Source organism: Salvelinus alpinus, chromosome 24 (genome assembly GCF_045679555.1).
Source record: "Salvelinus alpinus chromosome 24, SLU_Salpinus.1, whole genome shotgun sequence".
Taxonomy (NCBI): domain Eukaryota; kingdom Metazoa; phylum Chordata; class Actinopteri; order Salmoniformes; family Salmonidae; genus Salvelinus; species Salvelinus alpinus.
Genome location: NC_092109.1, coordinates 40,055,413 through 40,075,412, shown reverse-complemented (window position 1 = coordinate 40,075,412; position 20,000 = coordinate 40,055,413). Strand labels below are relative to the sequence as shown.

Here is a 20,000-nt window from a genome sequence, read left to right as displayed (position 1 = left end):
GATAAAAATGACAGACCTCTACGTGCTTTGTAAGTAGGAAAACCTGCAAAATCGGCAGTGTATCAAATACTTGTTCTCCCCACTGTAGGTAGGTACTAGGAAGGTAGGAAGGGAGGGAGTGAGGGAGCTAGATAGATAGGTCAGTTGGTCGGTCGGTAGGTAGGTAGTGGTTGGGGTTAGGTGTCCTTGCCTCAGACACTGTCCTGCATCGCGGGGGGCTGTCTGGAAGCCTGCCAGGGAGCTAAAGGGCTTGAGCTCAGGGGGCGTCAAACCGCTGCGCAGGGCACTCTGCTCCACCTCACAGTAGACACTGCAATACACAAACCACACACACACACACACATTAAAGCAACACACGCTCACTAACTAACACGTCTACACACTCTAAAGAAAACTCACTAACTCTACATTATATGAGCGCTGACTTCTAAAGGACACAGAGGACTGAGCCCTGACTTCTAAAGGACACAGAGGACTGAGCCCTGACTTCTAAAGGACACAGAGGACTGAGCGCTGACTTCTAAAGGACAGAGGACTGAGCCCTGACTTCTAAAGGACACAGAGGACTGAGCCCTGACTTCTAAAGGACACAGAGGACTGAGCCCTGACTTCTAAAGGACACAGAGGACTGAGCCCTGACTTCTAAAGGACACAGAGGACTGAGCGCTGACTTCTAAAGGACACAGAGGACTGAGTCCTGACTTCTAAAGGACACAGAGGACTGAGCGCTGACTTCTAAAGGACACAGAGGACTGAGCGCTGACTTCTAAAGGACACAGAGGACTGAGCCCTGACTTCTAAAGGACACAGAGGACTGAGCCCTGACTTCTAAAGGACACAGAGGACTGAGCCCTGACTTCTAAAGGACACAGAGGACTGAGCCCTGACTTCTAAAGGACACAGAGGACTGAGTCCTGACTTCTAAAGGACACAGAGGACTGAGTCCTGACTTCTAAAGGACACAGAGGACTGAGTCCTGACTTCTAAAGGACACAGAGGACTGAGCCCTGACTTGACATTTGTCAACAAGGGGTAACATGGACTCATGCGTAAAACTTGTATATTATTTGTGTAAAAATACCAGTTACATGCACACATTTCAAGTATAAGGTTCGGCCCTTAGAGGTTGATTACACAGACAGGTTCTCTAGATCAAGATAACTCCTAGTTCCAATTCAGGGACATTTTGCAAATGACAGGCTGACAATGGTAGTTTAACTAGTTAAATATATATTGTAGAATAATAGTTATTCATAGTAGAAAGATAAAAAACTGGATCGCGGGGAAAGGGGTCAGACAAACAGATATGTAATGAGTATTCTATTATGATATGTAGGGAGTATCCTGTTATGATATGTTGGGAGTATCCTGTTATGATATGTAATGAGTATCCTGTTATGATATGTAATGAGTATCCTGTTATGATATGTAATGAGTATCCTGTTATGATATGTAATGAGTATCCTGTTATGATTTGTAATGAGTATCCTGTTATGATATGTAATGAGTATCCTGTTATGATATGTAATAAGTATCCTGTTATGATATGTAATGAGTATCCTATTATGATATGTAATGAGTATCATATTATGATAATTAATGAGTATCCTATTATGATATGTAATGAGTATCATATTATGATAAGTAATGAGTATCCTGTTATGATATGTAATGAGTATCATATTATGATTTGTAATGAGTATCCTATTATGATATGTAATGAGTATCATATTATGATTTGTAATGAGTATCCTATTATGATATGTAATGAGTATCCTGTTATGATATGTAATGAGTATCATATTATGATTTGTAATGAGTATCCTATTATGGTACATAGTGAGTATCATATTATGATATGTAATGAGTATCCTGTTATGATATGTAATGAGTATCCTGTTATGATATGTTGGGAGTATCCTGTTATGATATGTAATGAGTATCCTATTATGATATGTAGGGAGTATCCTGTTATGATATGTGGGGAGTATCCTGTTATGATATGTAATGAGTATCCTATCATGATATGTAGGGAGTATCCTGTTATGCGAACGACAGACAGACAGATGGGAGTGAGGTAGTACGGGGATGTGACTAACAATAATCTATGGAAGTGGAAACGGACAGGGACAGATAAATATAATGTCAGGGAGTGAAGGACAGCTATAGAGAGGGATTGAAGGACCGCTATAGAGAGGGAGTGAAGGACAGCTATAGAGAGGGAGTGAAGGACAGCTATAGAGAGGGAGTGAAGGACAGCTATAGAGAGGGAGTGAAGGACAGCTATAGAGAGGGAGTGAAGGACAGCTATAGAGAGGGAGTGAAGGACAGCTATAGAGAGGGAGTGAAGGACAGCTATAGAGAGAGGGAGTGAAGGACAGCTATAGAGAGGGAGTGAAGGACAGCTATAGAGAGGGAGTGAAGGACAGCTATAGAGAGGGAGTGAAGGACAGCTATAGAGAGAGGGAGTGAAGGACAGCTATAGAGAGGGAGTGAAGGACAGCTATAGAGAGGGAGTGAAGGACAGCTATAGAGAGAGGGAGTGAAGGACAGCTATAGAGAGGGAGTGAAGGACAGCTATAGAGAGAGGGAGTGAAGGACAGCTATAGAGAGGGAGTGAAGGACAGCTATAGAGAGTGAGTGAAGGACAGCTATAGAGAGGGAGTGAAGAACAGCTATAGAGAGGGAGTGAAGGACAGCTATAGAGAGGGAGTGAAGGACAGCTATAGAGAGGGAGTGAAGGACAGCTATAGAGAGGGAGTGAAGGACAGCTATAGAGAGGGAGTGAAGGACAGCTATAGAGAGGGAGTGAAGGACAGCTATAGAGAGGGAGTGAAGGACAGCTATAGAGAGGGAGTGAAGGACAGCTATAGAGAGGGAGTGAAGGACAGCTATAGAGAGGGAGTGAAGGACAGCTATAGAGAGGGAGTGAGGGACAGCTATAGAGAGGGAGTGAGGGACAGCTATAGAGAGGGAGTGAAGGACAGCTATAGAGAGGGAGTGAAGGACAGCTATAGAGAGGGAGTGAAGGACAGCTATAGAGAGGGAGTGAGGGACAGCTATAGAGAGGGAGTGAAGGACAGCTATAGAGAGGGAGTGAAGGACAGCTATAGAGAGGGAGTGAAGGACAGCCATAGAGAGGGAGTGAAGGACAGCTATAGAGAGGGAGTGAGGGACAGCTATAGAGAGGGAGTGAAGGACAGCTATAGAGAGGGAGTGAAGGACAGCTATAGAGAGGGAGTGAAGGACAGCTATAGAGAGGGAGTGAAGGACAGCTATAGAGAGGGAGTGAAGGACAGCTATAGAGAGGGAGTGAAGGACAGCTATAGAGAGGGAGTGAAGGACAGCTATAGAGAGGGAGTGAAGGACAGCTATAGAGAGGGAGTGAAGGACAGCTATAGAGAGGGAGTGAAGGACAGCTATAGAGAGGGAGTGAAGGACAGCTATAGAGAGGGAGTGAAGGACAGCTATAGAGAGGGAGTGAAGGACAGCTATAGAGAGGGAGTGAAGGACAGCTATAGAGAGGGAGTGAAGGACAGCTATAGAGAGGGAGTGAAGGACAGCTATAGAGAGGGAGTGAAGGACAGCTATAGAGAGGGAGTGAAGGACAGCTATAGAGAGGGAGTGAAGGACAGCTATAGAGAGGGAGTGAAGGACAGCTATAGAGAGGGAGTGAAGGACAGCTATAGAGAGGGAGTGAAGGACAGCTATAGAGAGGGAGTGAAGGACAGCTATAGAGAGGGAGTGAAGGACAGCTATAGAGAGGGAGTGAAGGACAGCTATAGAGAGGGAGTGAAGGACAGCTATAGAGAGGGAGTGAGGGACAGCTATAGAGAGGGAGTGAAGGACAGCTATAGAGAGGGAGTGAAGGACAGCTATAGAGAGGGAGTGAAGGACAGCTATAGAGAGGGAGTGAGGGACAGCTATAGAGAGGGAGTGAAGGACAGCTATAGAGAGGGAGTGAAGGACAGCTATAGAGAGGGAGTGAAGGACAGCTATAGAGAGGGAGTGAAGGACAGCTATAGAGAGGGAGTGAAGGACAGCTATAGAGAGGGAGTGAAGGACAGCTATAGAGAGGGAGTGAAGGACAGCTATAGAGAGGGAGTGAAGGACAGCTATAGAGAGGGAGTGAAGGACAGCTATAGAGAGGGAGTGAAGGACAGCTATAGAGAGGGAGTGAAGGACAGCTATAGAGAGGGAGTGAAGGACAGCTATAGAGAGGGAGTGAAGGACAGCTATAGAGAGGGAGTGAAGGACAGCTATAGAGAGGGAGTGAAGGACAGCTATAGAGAGGGAGTGAAGGACAGCTATAGAGAGGGAGTGAAGGACAGCTATAGAGAGGGAGTGAAGGACAGCTATAGAGAGGGAGTGAAGGACAGCTATAGAGAGGGAGTGAAGGACAGCTATAGAGAGGGAGTGAAGGACAGCTATAGAGAGGGAGTGAAGGACAGCTATAGAGAGGGAGTGAAGGACAGCTATAGAGAGGGAGTGAAGGACAGCTATAGAGAGGGAGTGAAGGACAGCTATAGAGAGGGAGTGAAGGACAGCTATAGAGAGGGAGTGAAGGACAGCTATAGAGAGGGAGTGAAGGACAGCTATAGAGAGGGAGTGAAGGACAGCTATAGAGAGGGAGTGAAGGACAGCTATAGAGAGGGAGTGAAGGACAGCTATAGAGAGGGAGTGAAGGACAGCTATAGAGAGGGAGTGAAGGACAGCTATAGAGAGGGAGTGAAGGACAGCTATAGAGAGGGAGTGAAGGACAGCTATAGAGAGGGAGTGAAGGACAGCTATAGAGAGGGAGTGAAGGACAGCTATAGAGAGGGAGTGAGGGACAGCTATAGAGAGGGAGTGAAGGACAGCTATAGAGAGGGAGTGAGGGACAGCTATAGAGAGGGAGTGAAGGACAGCTATAGAGAGGGAGTGAAGGACAGCTATAGAGAGGGAGTGAAGGACAGCTATAGAGAGGGAGTGAAGGACAGCTATAGAGAGGGAGTGAAGGACAGCTATAGAGAGGGAGTGAAGGACAGCTATAGAGAGGGAGTGAAGGACAGCTATAGAGAGGGAGTGAAGGACAGCTATAGAGAGGGAGTGAAGGACAGCTATAGAGAGGGAGTGAAGGACAGCTATAGAGAGGGAGTGAAGGACAGCTATAGAGAGGGAGTGAAGGACAGCTATAGAGAGGGAGTGAAGGACAGCTATAGAGAGGGAGTGAAGGACAGCTATAGAGAGGGAGTGAAGGACAGCTATAGAGAGGGAGTGAAGGACAGCTATAGAGAGGGAGTGAAGGACAGCTATAGAGAGGGAGTGAAGGACAGCTATAGAGAGGGAGTGAAGGACAGCTATAGAGAGGGAGTGAAGGACAGCTATAGAGAGGGAGTGAAGGACAGCTATAGAGAGGGAGTGAAGGACAGCTATAGAGAGGGAGTGAAGGACAGCTATAGAGAGGGAGTGAAGGACAGCTATAGAGAGGGAGTGAAGGACAGCTATAGAGAGGGAGTGAAGGACAGCTATAGAGAGGGAGTGAAGGACAGCTATAGAGAGGGAGTGAAGGACAGCTATAGAGAGGGAGTGAAGGACAGCTATAGAGAGGGAGTGAAGGACAGCTATAGAGAGGGAGTGAAGGACAGCTATAGAGAGGGAGTGAAGGACAGCTATAGAGAGGGAGTGAAGGACAGCTATAGAGAGGGAGTGAAGGACAGCTATAGAGAGGGAGTGAGGGACAGCTATAGAGAGGGAGTGAAGGACAGCTATAGAGAGGGAGTGAAGGACAGCTATAGAGAGGGAGTGAAGGACAGCTATAGAGAGGGAGTGAGGGACAGCTATAGAGAGGGAGTGAAGGACAGCTATAGAGAGTGAGTGAAGGAAAGAGAAAGAGAGAGAGATTCTGACCTCATGCTCTCGACGGTGTCTTCGGGCATGGGAGCCACTGTCTGTACGGCTGGTAGGTTCTTACTGGTCGCACCGTTGACAAAGGATGAGGAAGAAGAAGAGGAAGAAGAGGCAGAGTCAGTGGCACCTGGAGAGAAGAGGGGGTGAAAGAAGGGGAGAGAGAGAAAGAGAGAGAGAGAGAGAGCGAGAGAGAGAGAGAGAGAGAGACATTGTAATGTTTACTGATAAATTTGTTATTGGTTATTTATTTACTTTTGTTAATTATCTATTTCACTTGCTTTGGCAATGTAAACATATGCTTCCCATGCCAATAAAGCCCCTTAAATTGAAAAGGACTGAGACAGAGATAAGAGGAGGTTGTAAAGAACTGAGACAGAGATAAGAGGAGATGATGAGGTTGTAAAGGACTGAGACAGAGATAAGAGGAGATGACGAGGTTGTAAAGGACTGAGACAGAGATAAGAGGAGATGACGAGGTTGTAAAGAACTGAGACAGAGATAAGAGGAGATGACGAGGTTGTAAAGGACTGAGACAGAGATAAGAGGAGATGACGAGGTTGTAAAGGACTGAGACAGAGATAAGAGGAGATGACGAGGTTGTAAAGAACTGAGACATAGATAAGAGGAGATGACGAGGTTGTAAAGGACTGAGACAGAGATAAGAGGAGATGATGAGGTTGTAAAGGACTGAGACAGAGATAAGAGGAGATGACGAGGTTGTAAAGAACTGAGACAGAAATAAGAGGAGATGACGAGGTTGTAAAGGACTGAGACATAGATAAGAGGAGATGATGAGGTTGTAAAGGACTGAGACAGAGATAAGAGGAAATGACGAGGTTGTAAAGGACTGAGACAGAGATAAGAGGAGATGATGAGGTTGTAAAGGACTGAGACAGAGATAAGAGGAGATGACGAGGTTGTAAAGGACTGAGACATAGATAAGAGGAGATGATGAGGTTGTAAAGGACTGAGACAGAGATAAGAGGAGATGACGAGGTTGTAAAGGACTGAGACAGAGATAAGAGGAAATGACGAGGTTGTAAAGGACTGAGACAGAGATAAGAGGAGATGACGAGGTTGTAAAGGACTGAGACATAGATAAGAGGAGATGATGAGGTTGTAAAGGACTGAGACAGAGATAAGAGGAGATGACGAGGTTGTAAAGGACTGAGACAGAGATAAGAGGGGATGACGAGGTTGTAAAGAACTGAGACAGAGATAAGAGGAGATGACGAGGTTGTAAAGGACTGAGACATAGATAAGAGGAGATGATGAGGTTGTAAAGGACTGAGACAGAGATAAGAGGAAATGACGAGGTTGTAAAGGACTGAGACAGAGATAAGAGGAGATGATGAGGTTGTAAAGGACTGAGACAGAGATAAGAGGAGATGCCAAGTATTTTCAATTAGCTCTCTGTCATCCATGTCTAATGTTGACATCCACATTAGCCCCAGTCAGACTAATTCATGAATGACTGATGTCATGAATGACTGATGTCCTAAGGGTTTGTTTTTAAAAGCATCTACTCTGCAGATCTCTGTTTACTATCTATTATTGGTGTTCAAAGATGTAAAAAATAACCTCAAAACGTATCTAGACAATCGCTACTGACAAACTATACAGCCAGTTGTACCAGGTGTGTGAGTCTCTCTCCCAGGAGCACCAGTATGTGTACCAGGTGTGTGAGTCTCTCTCCCAGGAGCACCAGTATGTGTTCCAGGTGTGTGAGTCTCTCTCCCAGGAGCACCAGTATGTGTTCCAGGTGTGTGAGTCTCTCTCCCAGGAGCACCAGTATGTGTTCCAGGTGTGTGAGTCTCTCTCCCAGGAGCACCAGTATGTGTTCCAGGTGTGTGAGTCTCTCTCCCAGGAGCACCAGTATGTGTACCAGGTGTGTGAGTCTCTCTCCCAGGAGCACCAGTATGTGTTCCAGGTGTGTGAGTGTGTTCCAGGTGTTGTGTGTGTCCTCACCTGTGGTGTTGATCATGCTCTTGGGCGTTGCCGTGGCAGCAGCGAAGATGTTTGGTGTACTTCCTGGTGTGGCCGCGCCGCTGGTGGTGGGCGTGCCCACAGTGTTGACTGACAGGCTGCCGGGAGGGGGCTTCTTGACTGGCACCATCACCGACCTATCAAAGACCACAACACGGCTGTCAATCAATCTGGAACACCAATGAGAACTGAGAAAATGCTCCAACAGCTCCACCTTGACTTCTTGATGACATGACATATTGTAAACACCTCTCCATATTGTTAACACCTCTCTGTATTGTTAACACCTCTCTGTATTGTTAACACCTCTCTGTATTGTTAACACCTCTCTGTATTGTTAACACCTCTCTGTATTGTTAACACCTCTCCATATTGTAAACACCTCTCCATATTGTTAACACCTCTCTGTATTGTTAACACCTCTCCATATTGTTAACACCTGACTGTATTGTTAACACCTCTCCATATTGTTAACACCTCTCCATATTGTTAACACCTCTCTGTATTGTTAACACCTCTCCATATTGTTAACACCTGACTGTATTGTTAACACCTCTCCATATTGTTAACACCTCTCCATATTGTTAACACCTCTCCATATTGTAAACACCTCTCCATATTGTAAACACCTCTCCATATTGTTAACACCTCTCCATATTGTTAACACCTCTCCATATTGTTAACACCTCTCCATATTGTTAACACCTCTCCATATTGTTAACACCTCTCCATATTGTTAACACCTCTCCATATTGTTAACACCTCTCCATATTGTTAACACCTCTCCATATTGTTAACACCTCTCCATATTGTTAACACCTCTCCATATTGTTAACACCTCTCCATATTGTTAACACCTCTCCATATTGTTAACACCTCTCCATATTGTTAACACCTCTCCATATTGTTAACACCTCTCCATATTGTTAACACCTCTCTGTATTGTTAACACCTCTCCATATTGTAAACACCTCTCCATATTGTTAACACCTCTCCATATTGTTAACACCTCTCCATATTGTTAACACCTCTCCATATTGTTAACACCTCTCTATATTGTTAACACCTCTCCATATTGTTAACACCTCTCCGTATTGTTAACACCTCTCTGTATTGTTAACACCTCTCCATATTGTTAACACCTCTCCATATTGTTAACACCTCTCCATATTGTTAACACCTCTCTATATTGTTAACACCTCTCCATATTGTTAACACCTCTCCATATTGTTAACACCTCTCCATATTGTAAACACCTCTCCATATTGTTAACACCTCTCTGTATTGTTAACACCTCTCTATATTGTTAACACCTCTCCATATTGTTAACACCTCTCCATATTGTTAACACCTCTCCATATTGTTAACACCTCTCCATATTGTTAACACCTCTCCATATTGTTAACACCTCTCTGTATTGTTAACACCTCTCCATATTGTTAACACCTCTCCATATTGTTAACACCTCTCCATATTGTAAACACCTCTCCATATTGTTAACACCTCTCCATATTGTTAACACCTCTCCATATTGTTAACACCTCTCTATATTGTTAACACCTCTCCATATTGTTAACACCTCTCCATATTGTAAACACCTCTCCATATTGTTAACACCTCTCCATATTGTTAACACCTCTCCATATTGTTAACACCTCTCCATATTGTTAACACCTCTCTATATTGTTAACACCTCTCCATATTGTTAACACCTCTCCATATTGTAAACACCTCTCCATATTGTTAACACCTCTCTGTATTGTTAACACCTCTCTATATTGTTAACACCTCTCCATATTGTTAACACCTCTCTATATTGTTAACACCTCTCCATATTGTTAACACCTCTCCATATTGTTAACACCTCTCCATATTGTTAACACCTAACTGTATTGTTAACACCTCTCCATATTGTTAACACCTCTCCATATTGTTAACACCTCTCCATATTGTTAACACCTCTCCATATTGTTAACACCTCTCCATATTGTAAACACCTCTCCATATTGTTAACACCTCTCCATATTGTTAACACCTCTCCATATTGTTAACACCTCTCTATATTGTTAACACCTCTCCATATTGTTAACACCTCTCTATATTGTTAACACCTCTCCATATTGTTAACACCTCTCCATATTGTTAACACCTCTCTGTATTGTTAACACCTCTCCATATTGTTAACACCTCTCCATATTGTTAACACCTCTCCATATTGTTAACACCTCTCCATATTGTTAACACCTCTCTATATTGTTAACATCTCTCCATATTGTTAACATCTCTCCATATTGTTAACACCTCTCTATATTGTTAACACCTCTCCATATTGTTAACACCTCTCCATATTGTTAACACCTCTCTATATTGTTAACACCTCTCCATATTGTTAACACCTCTCCATATTGTTAACACCTCTCTGTATTGTTAACACCTCTCCATATTGTTAACACCTCTCTGTATTGTTAACACCTCTCTGTATTGTTAACACCTCTCCATATTGTTAACACCTCTCCATATTGTTAACACCTCTCTGTATTGTTAACACCTCTCTGTATTGTTAACACCTCTCCATATTGTTAACACCTCTCCATATTGTTAACACCTCTCCATATTGTTAACACCTCTCCATATTGTTAACACCTCTCCATATTGTTAACACCTCTCCATATTGTTAACACCTCTCCATATTGTAAACACCTCTCCATATTGTTAACACCTCTCCATATTGTTAACACCTCTCCATATTGTTAACACCTCTCCATATTGTTAACACCTCTCTATATTGTTAACATCTCTCCATATTGTTAACACCTCTCTGTATTGTTAACACCTCTCCATATTGTTAACACCTCTCCATATTGTTAACACCTCTCCATATTGTTAACACCTCTCCATATTGTTAACATCTCTCCATATTGTTAACACCTCTCTGTATTGTTAACACCTCTCCATATTGTTAACACCTCTCCATATTGTTAACACCTCTCCATATTGTTAACACCTCTCCATATTGTTAACACCTCTCTGTATTGTTAACACCTCTCCATATTGTTAACACCTCTCCATATTGTTAACACCTCTCCATATTGTTAACACCTCTCCATATTGTTAACACCTCTCTATATTGTTAACACCTCTCCATATTGTTAACACCTCTCCATATTGTTAACACCTCTCCATATTGTTAACACCTCTCCATATTGTTAACACCTCTCCATATTGTTAACACCTCTCCATATTGTTAACACCTCTCCATATTGTTAACACCTCTCCATATTGTTAACACCTCTCCATATTGTTAACACCTCTCCATATTGTTAACACCTGACTGTATTGTTAACACCTCTCCATATTGTTAACACCTCTCCATATTGTTAACACCTCTCTGTATTGTTAACACCTCTCCATATTGTTAACACCTGACTGTATTGTTAACACCTCTCCATATTGTTAACACCTCTCCATATTGTTAACACCTCTCCATATTGTTAACACCTCTCCATATTGTTAACACCTCTCCATATTGTTAACACCTCCCCATATTGTTAACACCTAACTGTATTGTTAACACCTCTCCATATTGTAAACACCTCTCCATATTGTTAACACCTCTCTATATTGTTAACACCTCTCCATATTGTTAACACCTCTCCATATTGTTAACACCTCTCCATATTGTTAACACCTCTCCATATTGTTAACACCTCCCCATATTGTTAACACCTAACGGTATTGTTAACACCTCTCCATATTGTTAACACCTCTCCATATTGTTAACACCTCTCTGTATTGTTAACACCTCTCCATATTGTTAACACCTCTCTGTATTGTTAACACCTCTCCATATTGTAAACACCTCTCCATATTGTAAACACCTCTCCATATTGTTAACACCTAACTGTATTGTTAACACCTCTCCATATTGTTAACACCTCTCCATATTGTTAACACCTCTCTGTATTGTTAACACCTCTCCATATTGTTAACACCTAACTGTATTGTTAACACCTCTCCATATTGTTAACACCTCTCCATATTGTTAACACCTCTCCATATTGTTAACACCTCTCCATATTGTTAACACCTCTCCATATTGTTAACACCTAACTGTATTGTTAACACCTCTCCATATTGTTAACACCTATCCATATTGTTAACACCTCTCCATATTGTTAACATCTCTCCATATTGTTAACACCTCTCCATATTGTTAACACCTAACTGTATTGTTAACACCTCTCCATATTGTTAACACCTCTCCATATTGTTAACACCTCTCTATATTGTTAACACCTCTCCATATTGTTAAAACCTCTCCATATTGTTAACACCTCTCCATATTGTTAACACCTCTCCATATTGTTAACACATCTCTATATTGTTAACACCTCTCCATATTGTTAACATCTCTCCATATTGTTAACACCTCTCCATATTGTTAACACCTCTCCATATTGTTAACACCTCTCCATATTGTTAACACCTCTCTATATTGTTAACACCTCTCTGTATTGTTAACACCTCTCCATATTGTTAACACCTCTCCATATTGTTAACACCTCTCCATATTGTTAACACCTAACTGTATTGTTAACACCTCTCCATATTGTTAACACCTCTCCATATTGTTAACACCTCTCTATATTGTTAACACCTCTCTGTATTGTTAACACCTCTCCATATTGTTAACACCTCTCCATATTGTAAACACCTCTCCATATTGTTAACACCTCTCTATATTGTTAACACCTCTCCATATTGTTAACACCTCTCCATATTGTTAACACCTCTCCATATTGTTAACACCTAACTGTATTGTTAACACCTCTCCATATTGTTAACACCTCTCCATATTGTTAACACCTCTCCATATTGTTAACACCTCTCCGTATTGTTAACACCTCTCTATATTGTTAACACCTCTCCATATTGTTAACACCTCTCCGTATTGTTAACACCTCTCTATATTGTTAACACCTCTCCATATTGTTAACACCTCTCTATATTGTTAACACCTCTCCGTATTGTTAACACCTCTCCATATTGTTAACACCTCTCCATATTGTTAACACCTCTCCATATTGTTAACACCTCTCTATATTGTTAACACCTCTCCATATTGTTAACACCTCTCCATATTGTTAACACCTCTCTGTATTGTTAACACCTCTCTATATTGTTAACACCTCTCCGTATTGTTAACACCTCTCCATATTGTTAACACCTCTCTATATTGTTAACACCTCTCCGTATTGTTAACACCTCTCCATATTGTTAACACCTCTCCATATTGTTAACACCTCTCCGTATTGTTAACACCTCTCTATATTGTTAACACCTCTCCATATTGTTAACACCTCTCTATATTGTTAACACCTCTCTATATTGTTAACACCTCTCCATATTGTTAACACCTCTCCATATTGTTAACACCTCTCCATATTGTTAACACCTCTCCATATTGTTAACACCTCTCCATATTGTTAACACCTCTCCATATTGTTAACACCTCTCTATATTGTTAACACCTCTCTATATTGTTAACACCTCTCCATATTGTTAACACCTCTCCATATTGTTAACACCTCTCTATATTGTTAACACCTCTCCGTATTGTTAACACCTCTCCATATTGTTAACACCTCTCCATATTGTTAACACCTCTCCATATTGTTAACACCTCTCTATATTGTTAACACCTCTCCATATTGTTAACACCTCTCCATATTGTTAACACCTCTCTATATTGTTAACACCTATCCATATTGTTAACAGCAGACAGACAGCCAAACAGACAGACATACAGACAGACAGACAGACAGACAGACAGACAGACAGACAGACAGACAGACAGACAGCCAGACAGCCAGCCAGACAGCCAGGGAGCCAGGCAGCCAGAAAGACAGCCAGGTAGACAGCCAGGTAGACAGACAGGCAGAAAGACAAACAGAAAGACAGCTTAGCTGAAGAGTTTTGATTTAATATGCACACCCTGTTTCTGATCCATTATTTAGTTGCCGGGGGACTCATGAATGAAACATGGTGAAAGCCCCCAAATCCCCCAAAGCTGAAAAGGAACACGTTGAGACGCTGAGCAGTAGTCTGGTGTTACAGATGAAGGTGTTATACTATGAACAGAGTAAGAAGCCTGGTAATATCTGTTTTACATATTCCTTTTATATGACCTCATCATTGTGTGACTCGCTCTCTCTTCTGACTTTAACAGGTAGTGTATTCTGGGACATCGAGAGGTGACATCGAAAGAGGAGCCAGGCCAGGCACACAAACAAACACACACACAGACAGATACACACACAGACACACACACCTGTCGAATGAGTGGAACTGCATGGGCAGCATGGGGTGTGTCTTGAGGGCGGGATCAGGGTGGTAGGGGGTGGGGCCAACTTCCTGTCCCGCCTCCCCACCGTCCAGGGGCGCGGCCACGAGGCTCTTCAGAATCTCCTATATGACGGGGAAAAGAGTGGGGAGAGAGAGAGACAAAGAGAGAGATAGAGAGCAAGAGCGAACAAGAATATTAATAATTTGCAATATCAATAAAGCATATTGATCAATAGCAAGGACAGCAAAAAGAGAGACATGGAGAGTGAAAGAGTGATGGGAGAGAGAGAAAGAGAGTAAAGAGACAGAGAGAGAGACATAACAACACTGTACAGTGGCTTGTGAAAGTATTCACCCCCCTTGGCATTTTTCCTATTTTGTTGCCTTACAACCTGGAATTAAAATTGATTTTTTGGGGGGGGTTGTATCATTTGATTTACACATGCCTACCACTTTGAAGATGCTAAATATTTTTTATTGTGAAACAAACAAGAAATAAGAAAAAAAAATTGAAAACTTGAGCGTGCATAACTATTCACCCCCCCAAAGTCACTACTTTGTAGAGCCACCTTTTGCAGCAATTCCAGCTGCAAGTCTCTTGGGGTATGTCTCTATAAGCTTGGCACATCTAGCCACTGGGATTTTTGCTCATTCTTCAAGGCAAAACTGCTCCAGCTCCATCAAGTTGGATTTGTTCTGCTTGTGTAGTGCAATCTTTTTTTAATTTTACATTTTATCCCCTTTTCTCCCCAATTTTCGTGGTATCCAATCGCTAGTAATTACTATCTTGTCTCATTGCTACAACTCCCGTACGGGCTCGGGAGAGACGAAAGGTCGAAAGCCATGCGTCCTCCGAAGCACAACCCAACCAAGCCGCACTGCTTCTTAACACAGCGCGCCTCCAACCCGGAAGCCAGCCGCACCAATGTGTCGGAGGAAACACCGTGCACCTGGCCCCCTCGGTTAGCGCGCACTGCGCCCGGCCTGCCACAGGAGTCGCTGGAGCGCGATGAGACAAGGATATCCCTACCGGCCAAACCCTCCCTAACCCGGACGACGCTATGCCAATTGTGCGTCGCCCCACGGACCTCCCGGTCGCGAACCCAGAGACTCTGGTGGCGCAGCTAGCACTGCGATGCAGTGCCCTAGACCACTGCGCCACCCGGGAGGCCCCTGTGTAGTGCAATCTTAAAGTCATATCACAGATTCTCAATTGGATTGAAGTCTGGGCTTTGACTAGGCCATTCCAAGACATTTAAATGTTTCCCCTTAAACCATTGGAGTGTTGCTTTAGCAGTGGGCTAGGGTCATTGTCCTACTGGAAGGTGAACCTCCGTCTAGGTCTCAAATCTCTGGAAGACTGAAACAGGTTTCCCTCAAGAATATCTCTGTATTTAGCACCATCAATCATTCCTTCAATTCTGACCAGTTTCCCTGTCCCTGCCGATGAAAAACATCCCCACAGCATGATGCTGCCACCACCATGCTTCACTGTAGGGATGGAGTTCTCGGGGTGATGAGAGGTGTTGAGTTTGCGCCAGACATAGTGTTTTCCTTGATGGCCAAAAAGCTCAATTTTAGTCTCATCTGACCAGAGTACCTTCTTCTATATGTTTGGGGTGTCTCCCACATGCCTTTTGGCGAACACTAAACATGTTTGCTTATTTTTTTATGGCCACTCTTCCATAAAGCCCTGCTCTGTGGAGTGTATGGCTTAAAGTGGTCCTATGGACAGATGCTCGACAGCAGAGATTGGAGCTTTGTAGCTCCTTCAGGGTTATCTTTGGTCTGTTGCCTCTCTGATTAATGCCCTCCTTGCCTGGTCCGTGAGTTTTGGTGGGCTGTCTCTTGGCAGGTTTGTTGTGTGTTTTTAATAATGGATTTAATGGTGCTCCGTGGGATGTTCAAAGTTTTGGATATTTTTTTATAACCCAACCCTGATCTGTACTTCTCCACAACTTTGTCCCTGACCTGTTTGGAGAGCTCCTTGGTCTTAATAGTGCTGCTTGCTTGGTGGTGTTGCAGACTCTAGGGCCTTTCAGAACAGGTGTATATATACTGAGATCATGTGACACTTAGATTGCACACAGGTTTAACTAATTATGTGACTTCTGAAGGTAATTGGTTGCACCAGATCTTATTTAGGGGCTTCATAGCAAAGGGGTGAATACATGTGCACGCACCACTTTTCTGTTTTTGAATTTTTTAAATAAGTAATTTTTTTCATTTCACTATTTTGTGTCCATTACATTAAATCCAAATAAAAAGCCATTTAAATTACAGGTTGTAATGCAACAAAATAGTATAAACGTCAAGGGGGGTGAGTACTTTTGGAAGGCACTGTATATAGACATAATATGACATTTGAAATGTCTTTATTCTTTTGGAACTTTTGTGGGTGTAATGTTTACTGTTAATTTTTTCTTCTTTATTTCACTTTAGTTTATTATCTATTTCACTTGCTTTGGCAATGTTTTCCATGCCAATAAAGCCCCATAAATTGAAATGTAACTGAAAGAGAGAGAGAGATAAAGAAATAGACAGAGAGAGCGAGAGACAGAGGGAGCGATAGATAAATAGACATAAATACAGATCAAATGAAGGAGAGAAAGAGAAAGGGGAGAGAGAAAGTGTGAGGGGGAGAGAGAAAGAGAGTGGGGAGAGAGAAAGAGAGAGAAAGAGAGTGGGGAGAGAGAAAGAGAGAGGGGGGAGAGAGAAAGAGAGAGGGGGGAGAGAAAATCAATTTGAAGAGGTGAAGATAGAGTCAGTACCTTGACGTTGATGCCCTTGTTAGTCTGGCTGATGCTCGAGATCGACGAGGGAGGTGCTTGACCAGGATTGGAGGCGGAGTTAGGGTTATGGGGAGAATCCAATAGGCTCTCCCTTGACCTCCTAACCTCTGATGACAGGGTACACAGTAGATCCCCTCCTCCTCCATCCCTCTCTCTGTGTCTATCTCTGTCCGTCTCCCTGCCTGCCATGCCCAGTCCCAGCCTCAGGCCCAACTCGGCTCCGTTCAGACCCCCAGGGCCGTGGCCCTCCTCCCCAATGCCTGAGTCGGTGTGGGGTAAAGAGGCCAGCGGAGAGTCCTCCATGGGGGTGGGGGTCTGCTTCTCCCCCCGGCCACCCTCAGAAAAGGAGGACGATGGGTGCTCTGGACGGTGAGAGAGATATGTTCTTAATACCTAATTGAATACATACCTATTGTCCTCGACCTGGACGGTAGTATTGGAACAGTTGTATGACTATTCATTTTTTTAGCGTGAAGAAAAATTATAGGCCTATATTTTAACCAGAATTTAACACTGAAAAGCTTTTTTTTAAATCAATGAAAATATCCATGTGACATTGTTACATACAAGGATATACCATGGCACTTCAAATAATTTATTTAACAAAACAACATTCGCAATGTAGCTTTTATGACGTGTGCCTCGTAAAAAGACCGGTAGCCTTCACGTGTGTAGCTTGATGTTTACGTTGGCCGATCAAAGCGGCAAAGAGGATCACTGTGAAGCAAGTGGAGTGAGAGGTCACTAATGTTAGCAAAATGAGAAGGAGTAGGCTACGACGAGCAGCCAACAGGTAGGCTGTTGTTTTAGCTGAATGTGGTTGGGGAGAAAGAGCAGCATGTGGCCTCAGTTAGCCTAACTACCTATAGCTGGCTAGCTATCTTCTCTAGGCTACTCCAGTCAAGACAGGCTGGGATGAAAAATAACATTGTGGCCGTTACATGTTAGCTAGTCTTGGCTGTAGCTGTTACATGTTAACTAGTCTTGGCTGTAGCTGCTAAATGTTAACTAGTCTTGGCTATAGCTGTTACATGTTAACTAGTCTTGGCTGTAGCTGTTACATGTTAGCTAGTCTTGGCTGTAGCTGCTAAATGTTAGCTAGTCTTGGGTGTAGCTGCTAAATGTTAGCTAGTCTTGGCTGTAGCTGCTAAATGTTAGCTATACTTGGCTGTAGCTGTTACATGTTAGCTAGTCTTGGCTGTAGCTGTTACATGTTAGCTAGTGTTGGATGTAGCTGTTAAATGTTAGCTAGTCTTGGCTGTAGCTGCTAAATGTTAGCTACTCTTGGGTGTAGCTGCTAAATGTTAGCTATACTTGGCTGTAGCTGTTACATGTTAGCTAGTCTTGGCTGTAGCTGTTACATGTTAGCTAGTGTTGGATGTAGCTGTTAAATGTTAGCTAGTCTTGGCTGTAGCTGCTAAATGTTAGCTAGTCTTGGGTGTAGCTGCTAAATGTTAGCTAGTCTTGGCTGTAGCTGTTACATGTTAACTAGTCTTGGCTGTAGCTGCTAAATGTTAGCTAAACTTGGTTGTAGCTGTTAAATGTTAGCTAGTCTTGGCTGTAGCTGCTAAATGTTAGCTAGTCTTGGCTGTAGCTGTTACATGTTAGCTAGTCTTGGCTGTAGCTGTTACATGTTAGCTATTCTTGGCTGTAGCTGCTAAATGTTAGCTATACTTGGCTGTAGCTGTTACATGTTAGCTAGTCTTGGCTGTAGCTGCTACATGTTAGCTAGTCTTGGCTGTAGCTGCTACATGTTAGCTAGTCTTGGCTGTAGCTGCTACAAGTTAACTAGTCTTGGCTGTAGCTGTTACATGTTAGCTAGTCTTGGCTGTAGCTGCTACAAGTGAACTAGTCTTGGCTGTAGCTGCTACAAGTTAACTAGTCTTGGCTGTAGCTGTTACATGTTAGCTAGTCTTGGCTGTAGCTGTTACAAGTTAACTAGTCTTGGCTGTAGCTGTTACATGTTAGCTAGTCTTGGCTGTAGCTGCTACAAGTGAACTAGTCTTGGCTGTAGCTGTTACATGTTAGCTAGTCTTGGCTGTAGCTGTTACATGTTAGCTAGTCTTGGCTGTAGCTGTTACATGTTAGCTAGTCTTGGCTGTAGCTGCTACAAGTTAACTAGTCTTGGCTGTAGCTGTTACATGTTAGCTAGTCTTGGCTGTAGCTGCTACAAGTTAACTAGTCTTGGCTGTAGCTGTTACATGTTAGCTAGTCTTGGCAGTAGCTGCTACAAGTGAACTAGTCTTGGCTGTAGCTGTTACAAGTTAACTAGTCTTGGCTGTAGCTGTTACATGTTAGCTAGTCTTGGCTGTAGCTGCTACATGTTAACTAGTCTTGGCTGAAGCTGCTACAAGTTAACTAGTCTTGGCTGTAGCTGCTACATGTTAACTAGTCTTGGCTGAAGCTGCTACAAGTTAACTAGTCTTGGCTGAAGCTGCTACACACACCGCCCCATCAAATCTCCAGAACTGCAGCAGTAGAGCGCCAGGCTCTATCCCTCACGCAGCACTGCTCAGGTTAAAAACCTACGGAATATCCAGATAGCCGACAAAAAAAATGATGATACCGTTCGAATCTTGAAATAATTTCAAATTGTGTTGTGTGACGTCACCAGAGGGACAGAAAACAGGGTAACACCGGGTTTCTATACCTGTACTTGTGGGGGAGTTGATCTCGTGGCGGATGCTCCTCCCTGATAGGCTGCTTGACCTGCCAATCTCTCTCTGTGGTTCCAGGATGTCCCGGTACTTTGACACCATCAGGACAGATATGAAGTAGACCACCGCCAGGGCAAGGAACTGAGCCTGCTTACTGTCATCCTGGAGACAGACAGGGTTACACACACGTTAAAAAACACACACACCATACACACGCCGTACACACGCCGTACACATGCAGGTGTGGTTAAGGTACCGTACAGTGTGTACACATGCAGGTGTGGTTAAGGTACCGTACAGTGTGTACACATGCAGGTGTGGTTAAGGTACC

At 43.2% G+C, this 20,000-nt stretch overlaps 1 protein-coding gene across 2 annotated transcripts in view; it reads right to left on the bottom strand.

Annotated features, from left to right (window-relative positions):
• The window catches only part of nbeaa (neurobeachin a), a 72,527-nt gene extending 52,701 nt beyond the window's left edge, over positions 1 to 19,826 (bottom strand). For both annotated transcript variants that reach the window (XM_071364889.1, XM_071364890.1), the window contains exons 1-6: positions 19,663 to 19,826; positions 16,992 to 17,374; positions 14,207 to 14,343; positions 7,858 to 8,012; positions 5,890 to 6,016; positions 191 to 310 (exon numbers count right to left, since the gene is read on the bottom strand). In XM_071364889.1, the coding sequence (XP_071220990.1) occupies positions 191 to 310; positions 5,890 to 6,016; positions 7,858 to 8,012; positions 14,207 to 14,343; positions 16,992 to 17,374; positions 19,663 to 19,771 (1,031 nt within the window). In that variant the 5' untranslated portion in view covers positions 19,772 to 19,826. The remainder of the gene's footprint in view (positions 1 to 190; positions 311 to 5,889; positions 6,017 to 7,857; positions 8,013 to 14,206; positions 14,344 to 16,991; positions 17,375 to 19,662) is intronic.
• Between the last annotated feature and the right edge of the window lie 174 nt (positions 19,827 to 20,000).